Source organism: Apium graveolens, chromosome 5 (genome assembly GCF_009905375.1).
Source record: "Apium graveolens cultivar Ventura chromosome 5, ASM990537v1, whole genome shotgun sequence".
In the NCBI taxonomy this organism is placed as follows: domain Eukaryota; kingdom Viridiplantae; phylum Streptophyta; class Magnoliopsida; order Apiales; family Apiaceae; genus Apium; species Apium graveolens.
In genome coordinates, this window is record NC_133651.1 from 275,428,529 (window position 1) to 275,437,919 (window position 9,391).

At 36.5% G+C, this 9,391-nt stretch overlaps 1 protein-coding gene and 1 non-coding gene across 2 annotated transcripts; one reads left to right on the forward strand and one right to left on the reverse strand.

Annotated features, from left to right (window-relative positions):
- Nucleotides 1-265: 265 nt before the first annotated feature.
- LOC141663401 (small nucleolar RNA R71) lies at nucleotides 266-372 on the reverse strand. The gene has a single exon (XR_012551473.1). It is a non-coding gene; the product is annotated as a small nucleolar RNA R71 (small nucleolar RNA).
- A 4,960-nt stretch (nucleotides 373-5,332) lies between these two features.
- On the forward strand, nucleotides 5,333-8,528 carry LOC141659063 (uncharacterized). Its single transcript, XM_074465793.1, has 5 exons — nucleotides 5,333-5,351; nucleotides 5,457-6,042; nucleotides 7,110-7,350; nucleotides 7,810-7,927; nucleotides 8,048-8,528. Exons 2-5 carry the CDS (start codon nucleotides 5,513-5,515, stop codon nucleotides 8,137-8,139), a joined length of 981 nt encoding a protein of 326 aa, XP_074321894.1. The 5' UTR covers nucleotides 5,333-5,351; nucleotides 5,457-5,512; the 3' UTR covers nucleotides 8,140-8,528.
- Nucleotides 8,529-9,391: the final 863 nt, after the last annotated feature.

Below are 9,391 nucleotides of genomic sequence, written 5' to 3' on the forward strand. Positions count from 1 at the left end.
GGTTCAATGGGTACATAATTCAGTCCACTTTGGGGGTTCTCCAACGGAAGATCCCAATACGCACATTAGGGATTTCATAGAGATATGCGACACCTTCAGGTTAAATGGTGTGTCTGAGGATGCGGTAAAAATACGATTGTTCCCATTCTCTCTGAGGGATAAGAATAAGAGCTGGTTACACTCTCTACCAGCTGGTTCGATTGCTACTTGGGAAGATCTTGCTCAAAAGTTTCTTACTAAATTCTTCCATATGGCGAAGACAGTTGCACTCAGGAATACTCTAACTCAATTTGTGCAGCAATCAGGAGAATCTTTATGTGAAGCTTGGGAGCGCTACAAGGAGATGCTGAGAAAGAGTCTGCATCATGGAATGCCTGATTGGATGATCATCAACTGCTTTTATAATGGTTTGTGAGCACAGTCTAGACCTATGTTTGATGCAGCATCAGGTGGAGCATTACGGGTGAAGAGCTATGAGGAAGCTTATGGTCTAATTGAACTGATGGCTTCTAATGAATATCAGTATCCAACACATAGATTGCCACAGGGCAAGGTAGCAGGAGTTCTTGAAGTGGATACAGCTACGACTATTACTGCTCAACTAAAGGCGTTGTCTATCAAGATCGATTATCTGGCTAATTATGGTGTTAATCAAATAACCAGTGTTTATGAGCTGTGTGCAGGTTCGCATGCGACGGAACAATGCGCTATATCTAGTGAATCAGCTCAGCTGGTGAGCAACTTTCAGAGATCGCAGTAACCAGTTCCAGACACTTATCATCCTGACAACTGGAATCATCCTAACTTCAGCTAGAGCAACAATCAGAATGCAATGCAACAGCCGTTCCAGCAGTTTGGAAACAAGCAATTCAATCCTCCTGGTTTTCAGCAACAATTTGCACCAAGACAACAACTCCAACTTCAACAACTAACTCGTCACGCTTTTTTCTTTTCTTTGTTTTAGGCAATCTGAAATTTTTTTGAATGATATTCAAGCTTATGGGGGTTCAGGTCAATCTTCAAATGAAAAATCTAAATTGGAGGAGTTGAGGCTTATGTTGAAAAACCAGGCTCTTATATGCCAAAGCCAGGCTATTTCTATCAAGACTTTGGAGAACCAAATAGGGAAAATTACTAACGCCTTATTGAATCGACCATCATGAATGCTTCCTCGTGATACAGAAGTCAATCCAGGAAATAGGGAAGTTCAAGAGCATTTGAACGCCATCACCTTGAGGTATGTAAAGGTCGCAAGCCCCCAATTTCAGCAAGACGAAGAGTATGAAAACTCTGTCCAGAATGCAGGTTCGTCTACACCCTTACCAATTCCAGAAAATGATATTGTAGCTGAAACAGTGGTGCCGAAGGATGCCCAGGTGGAATCAAGAAAGAAAACTGTGGAACACACTCCCCCTGAAGGTAATACAAGGGAGAAACAGGTCTATCATCCACCTCATTTTCCTAAGAGGCTACAGAAGCAAAAGTCGGATAAGCAATTTGCTAAGTTTCTGGAGGTGTTCAAGAAACTTCATATCAACATACCTTTCGCTGAAGCTCTTGAATAGATGCCTAGCTATGTGAAGTTTGTGAAAGGTATTCTCTCTCGGAAAGTGAAGCTCGATGACTTAGAGACTGTTGCTCTTACAGAGGAATGCAGTGTTGTGCTGTAACAGAAATTGCCTCCGAAGCTTAAGGATCCTAGAATTTTCACTATTCCTTGCACTATTGGAAACTCGTCGATCGACAAGCTTGTGTGATTTTGGATCTAGCATCAATCTGATGCCCTTGTCTATCTTCAAGAAGCTTGGTCTACCTGATCTGAAACTGACATATATGTCATTGCAACTAGCTGACCGTTCCATCACTTATCCATGAGGTATAGTGGATGACGTCTTGGTCAAGGTGGACAAACTCATCTTCGCTGCTGATTTTGAAATTTTGTACTTTGAGGAAGATAAGAAGATTCTCATTATTCTGCGGAGACCATTCTTGGTTACAGGCCGAACTATGTTTGATGTGCAAAAAGGAGAGCTTACGATGAAGGTTCAAGATCAGAAGCTCACTTTTAATGTGTTCACTTTTAATGAACTAATCGTTATCTTGGGGTTCTAACGGATTTACTTATGGATTTCTATAGTTAATTTGTTACAATATCTTGGTGTGTGGTGATTGATTGATATCCTAGTATTGGTTGTGCTTATTCGTCTTATGTGCGTAGCTAATATATAAGATAGAGTGTTAATCTCTATTGAAGCGAAAGTGAATATAGAGGTTTAGAACTTGCCATGCTAGCATAGGTTCATATATTTATTATGCATGATTTGTAGGTAATTTTAACCATGTTACTTGCCCTATGTAATCACGATAGATAACTTGCGCATTAATCCTTTATGTTGCCAAATTCTATAGACATATAGGGTCTCAACATAATTGGTGTCTATTCAGCTTTTATCTCTTTTGTGAATTTCTGGTAGTAGGGTATTCGTACAACGAAAGTTGGCGTTTACTAGTTTCGTGTTATCTAGATTAGTTGTCATCACCATTGCATGCTAAGGTTAAGAACAAAGACTTTGAATGAAGTAGTAATGAAGTTAGAATCCCATGTTTGTCTCATTTAGTAAATCAAACCCTTTTAATCTCTTAGTTAATTGCATGTTAGTTAATTCTTAGTAATAAACAATCTCAACTTGTTAATCGGCTTAGCATTGAATAATAACCATACCATCGTTGCATAAGTGCATAAATTGAAGTTAACCTAAACCAGTCTCTGTGGGAACGAACTAGAAATAATTCTATGTTACTTGCGATCGCGTATACTTGCGTGAATATTAGCGCGTATTTCGTCCTAACACTTATCTGTTCATGTACCTTTGTGATCTCTGCTGCAACATTATTTACAGGTAATTAAAGTCATTTCAATGGTCTGTTACACTATAAGTCTAAGGATTTTGAAATTCATATTTTTTTGTTGCGCGTGTATCATGATTGTTGTGGAATCTTGGTGCTCAATCATGTCGTGGTGTTTTCTATATATATGTTCTTTGCATGATTAGTCAGTGATTGTTGGAGCAAATATAGTCGAGGTTGTTGCTACGGTTTCATTAATCAGGTGTTTTTATTATTTTGTTTTGTACTTTGTATTGCAGACTCTCACTATAGGAAACTGAATTGAGGGCTAATTGGCTGTTAAGGGTCACGTATATGTCCTTGATAAGTTTTATCATACAGTTTTGCCATACCTTTATCCACTCCTTACCGAGGATGAAGTTGATAGAGAAAATCAGTTTATCTATCGTGTCAAGGTACATATTTAATTGCCTTTACTTTGGATCTTTTGGTTTCTAATCTATTATTGGTTAATGATATTTTCAGTTGGCCTTTTTGAACAAAAGAGGACGTTGCGGCATAGTTACATCATATATCCAGGGATTTCAGAAAGGATATTTGATTCTTGACGAGATGACTGCAAATGTATTGAATTCTTTCTGTTATGTATTTTAATCTTGGTAATTGGTTGTATGCTGACTTTGTTAGTTGGTTGTGGATTCATCTCATTGCAGGTGCTACAAGTTTTGGGGAATAGAAATGAGTTAATCGAAGCTTACTTCATGTTTGTTCCTCGGGCACAGAAGAGTATCCACACAGGCAGAAATGAAGCTAGAGGTTAGAAGTCCATCCTGATCACACAACTGATTTATATCTATATATTAATTTTATGCAGCATGCCAAAAGAGGAGGCACAATTATATGCTGCAAATAAATTGTATGTTATCATATTTATGACCATTTACAGTTGTATCAGTCCGAAGTTAAGTTTGTATCGTCCCAGCTTATAGCACCACAACACCAGTTCCACTTTTTAATTAGCTTACTTAAGGGGCTGCGTTATTGTTTCTAATTAATGTTTTATTATTATGTTGCCAAATATAACAGGGGATGGTTCTACCACAAAGAGCAGCGGTTATGGTTAATGGTTAAGAGGGGGTATCTTGGGCAGGTTCCGGCTGTGGATTTGATATTTGATTTTGCATTTTATATTAGGCCATGTCTAAAATATGTGCTGATAGTTTTAATTTTTGTTAATAGCAATAAGATGATTTAGTTGATGGTGGTTTATTATTGGATATTTTGGATGTAATTTTGAATGATGTTGGATGTTATATTGAATGAAAGAAGGAATTTAATGGATATTTGGTTTAGTTTTTTTAAAATTCAAAATTTAAATATTACATATTCATTTTATTACACATGTGGGTCTCACCATGTGGGCCCCATTTTTTGTCAGTTAGTATACCTATTGCAACACCAAATCTGTGTTGCTATACTTTAAAAATCCTGTTGCAATTGATATCTATACAAATATATTTTGCTGTGTTACCATAGATTGACACTGATGTAAGGTTAGATACCTATAGTGACTGCCTTAGAGCCAACACCAAAAAAGTGTAGCAATAAACCTCTTTTTGCCTATAACAATATTTTTAGGGGTCTATAGCAACACAGTTTTTGTATTTCTAAAAGCCATCTATGGCGTAGTGTCGCCAGGCCTTCAGTCAATCAATCACGTAAATCTCGATCAACCCCACACATTTCTTATAATCTCGCGGCATCTCCATATTTTTTCCCCTGATTATAGAAATATCCCTTTTCGGCCCCGAAATTTACGAATAACTAGTCGTTATCCATAATATAGCTAGAGTTATATGATGCGAGTCCTCCTGGTCATATCGGGTCGCACCAATCCTTGTTAATCAGAGAAGTGAGCTCATCTGCCCTTCCCACTATCTGACATCATACAGTTTACTTGTTTATTTTATTCTTATCTCAGCTCGCATGACACATTCATGCGATACGAACCCGTTATTTAAAGAATCTTAAATTATTTTATATATTAGATGCAAGCTCGTGAGCCCAACTCGCTTTGTACATTTATCACGTGACAGACTTTTATGTGATGGGTTTACAATCCACTCACCCAAAGTTAGGTGATGTGGACCCATCGATCCAATTTGTATTTGATATAAATCTAGGTTAGTCCATCTTATCTTTGCTCTTATTGAATCTATTTAGGGTCCATGCCAAAAAACGAGCATAACATATGCGAAATAAAACCAAATAAAACCATCAAATCATTAAGGTTTAACACCCAGAAATTTCAGAATGTGAACGAAACATAAAAGAGAGCTCGAGCACGACTTGGAGATGGTCTCGGGGTAGCCACATATGGGCTGACAACGACCCAATTGGGTACAAATAAGCCAACTAACAGGTAAAGAGGCAAGTGGATTAAGGGCTCACCAACCAAGATCTGTCTCCATCCGGCCCAATTTAACATCGCCCACTGTCAAACGGTAAGATTCTCACACGTGTTTAAATTTCTCCCGCGGCGTCAATCTGCCCGTTAACCCTAATCTCTCTCTCTCTCTCTCTCTCTCTCCCCTCTCTCTAAAAAACAGCAGAGCTGCTTGCCCCAGAGATAAAAACACCACCCCGAAAATCAAGAAAGAAAGAGATGGGAAAGCTCATCTGCGATTCAGCTACATCGTCTCCCTGGAAAGATCCAACCTCAACCCCTGATTTAATCTCCCCCGTTGATTTAATCTCTCCCACCTGGGAAAATGTGTCAGGTCTTGAAGACCAACAAAAACGCAACCTGGAGAGATTACAAACTAAAGGGGTTCTTTGGAAACACCCCATTGACCAAACCCTTGATTCGATTGTGTTCCGGTTGAGTCACGGCGGAGATGTCGAGGCTGACGGTAATTGTTTATTTACAGCGTCAAGAAAAGCCATGGGGTTGAAAGAGATTGATGCTAAAGAGCTCAGAAGAAGGACTGTCAAGAGATTTGTTGAAGATCTTGGAGATTTGAGCAAGAATGAGAGAGATTTGATTGATGATGCTATTAGACATATGTATTGTCCTGATTTGAAATGTGGGTGGGGCATTCATGTTGTTCAAGAATTGAAGTTGTTGGCTAAGAAGCAAGATAGAAATGATTTGGATCTTGCCATTGATGAGCTTCTTAATCTTGGGATGCAAAGGTATAATCTTCATTTTATCATTTTATTCTTACCCTTTTGTTTTTGTTTTTTTTAATTTGTTGTTGGAATTGTACATCTGATGTGTGTGTGTATGTTTGTTAATGTATTTAATATCTGTGTTTGTCTTGTTTTAATTGTTGAATGCTATGTGAATGTTATGAGAAGGAAATGGAACGGATTTGTTATAGATTAGAATTTCAGATCTGTGATTCATATGGATTGTGTTTGTTAACGTAGTGGTGGTGAACTTGTTTCAAGTATGCGTGTTTCGTCTCCTCAATGAAAATGGTTGGGTTGCTTTATTAGTGTAAGATTCTTGGTTGAACGTTTGGAAATATATTTTTGAAATATTTGAGTACCCTTCTGATGCAGTGTAGTTCAATTTCTTTTAATTTTTTTTTGTTTTTGTTTCTGTTTGGTTTGCTTCGGTGTTTGAGATGTAGATGGATTGTGAAAAGGAGATGAGATGGATCTGTTATAAATTAGAATTCAGATCTGTAATTGATGTGATGTCTGCTTTTTAGGGTTCTGGTGATAAATATGATTAGGTTGTTTCTAATGGTGGTTAATCTTATATGTTTGGTTTAGGATGAGAGTAATTGATTGATTCGTGGATGTAAGAATCTTGGTTAAATGTTTGGACTTCCCTTTTAGAAGTTTTCGGATCGCCGCATAGTTAATTTCCTTTTTCATTGTTTAGGTTATAGTAATTAATGTGTAATTGTCAGCTTGACTTGATTCTTACAATGAGTTAGCCCTGTGTAGCTTGACTTGATTCTTACAAAGAGTACCTGCGCTTCAATTCTTTTTTCTCCCACTATGTTTCATTTTCTAGCTTGAACCAACACAATGAATTTAGTTTTGGTCCATGTACATATATTGCAAGTTTTATTGATGGTTTTGAAAATGTTTTGCGTGACCATGTAAGAGTTGGTCTGTTTTTATACTAGTTGAGGATACAATTTAATCTTTTCTGTTATGACTAAAATAAATTTATATGTGCAATAACAGCATATGCATTTATATATATTTCTGTACTGAAATTGGTTTCTGTTTAATGATCAAAGAGAATTGGCGGCGGAGTCTATTTATAGGGAGAGGTGCATTGCTGTGGAAGATGGCTCAAGTTGGGCCAAGTACATGTCAATATCTGGTTCCGCAGATGATGAATATGATATCATCAGTTTGCAATACACTGAGGAGGGTCTATTAACTGTAGACGAAAATAGAGAAGGCCATGCAGCAGCGTTCGGTGATGACATTGCCATTGAATGCCTTGCAACTGAGTTCAAAAGGGAAATCTATGTGGTAAGATGCTTTTCTTTCTTTTCGAAGTATATGTGGCTTTGCTATACTGTAATAAGCTTTTAACTTGCCATATCTAGCGAAAATATAATGGGTTTTTATGTTGAGGAGCTTTTAACATGTATAATGATACTACTAGATATAAAAAAAAGTTTGTTTAGTAAATGCTGGTGATGCACGATTTCATTTCAATCAGAGTCATCTCAGCATGACATTGTAGATTTAAATGATGAGGATGAAAAGAAGCATTTATCCCTTCTAAATTTTCTTTTTCTAACATACACTTTCCATGAAGGCCAGAAAAATGAAATTCTCATTCAGACATAAACACGTTTATATTAAAATGTCTATGTTCTATCCATCTCCTTGGGTTCTTTTATTTATTTTAGTCATAGTCATTTACTGTCTCAACCAGGTCAACATACTTGAGATTGACAGTTTCTGTTTTTTAATCAATTACAGGTGCAAGCTCATGGATCTGACGCGATGGTTGATGAAGAAAACTGCGTTTTCTTTCTCCCACATCGTCCAAGAAGTGAAATATGCGGGCCTCCGTTCTTTCTATTCATGAAAGGAACAGGTAGAATACAATTCAGTTAATTGTCATTGCCATTTGGTATCCTATAGCATTCTTATGTGTTTAATTAGTGACTTTGTTATTGCAACACGGAAATAATGATATATTATTTGTTACTTACAGGTTGGTGTGCTGGTGGGGCGGACCACTATGAACCAGTTGTTGCTCATCCTTCTTCAGTCATTTCTCAGGAGAAGGTTGCGATGGTTCTATGAGGCCAATTGGTTGGCAGTTTTTGGTGTAGAGATTTCTAAATAGAAATAGTCATTCTTTTCTCTCCCATGATGGTGGTGCAACCTAGTACTCTTTTTTTGGCATCCCTTCCCAAGGATGCAAGGGAGAGATTTTTAGTTGCAATTTTTTTTTTGATCTACAAATATTTTGACTTGGTCGAGTTTGACTTATCTGCAGAGAGCAGAGAGAGAGGAGTGAAATGTAGTTCTCATATACTGTTAGGGGAGTTTAATAGTTGTTTACCGGCTTTTACTGTTGTTAAACTGTCTTTCAAGGGGGGGACTGTGCTGTTGTAGTACCATAAGATACAAGCCCCTCAGCTGAATGATATGGGATTTAATATGAAAATGAACGCAATTTTGTTCAATGATGTTTTGCAGTCTTGTATCTGAATATTGGACCTCGTATAGTTATTAGATAGTATTGACTAGCTGGTCGGGGGTGGCAGTTGGTACAAAACATGAGAAATTTGTAAAAAGCATAATATGTTGCAAGGGAAAATAATACTATTATGATTGATTTGCTGTGGAAAGTTTGGCTTAACAAAACAAACAAGGAGTGTTAAGAGTAACCAACTCCTAATTTTTTTTGTTAAAAATAATATATTCAATTGCCTTTTAATGTTTTAATTTTAATGTTTTAACATATAAAACTAACTCTATAGCCCGTGCAATGCACGGGCATGCTTTATATTGGGCGAATCGATCCCCCTTCGAATGATGATGGATTTATTTGTGTATATGAGTAGTTTTTTATTGTGATGACATTGGTGCAATAGTGTTTATCTACGATTTATGTAGAGACGTATTTCTTGTTTTCCATCGTTAAGAACGATCAATGAATTTTTTTTAGAAATTTTAGTAATTGCCTAAACTACTGCAAGATATAGTTGTTTGTTTATATAAAATTTGGTTTTATAATTGTTATTTGAATTTTGGTATTTTTCAATTTTAATTTCCGACCTCAGTAACTCTTTCCCCTCTCTCGAAAAATATTAATAAATCCACATCTCTCGACATACTAGGCGCTTCCTGATTGTATTTCATATGTAAACTTTACCAAGATTATTTATTTTAGTTAATATTATCCGTTCATGTCATGTTGACATAATAAAATACCAATATAAACCAACATTATTATATATTTTATGAATTATGAAGACCATAAGTTAAAGGTTTTTTACAAAAATTCACACATACATATACATATATATGTTTATATATATTATATATA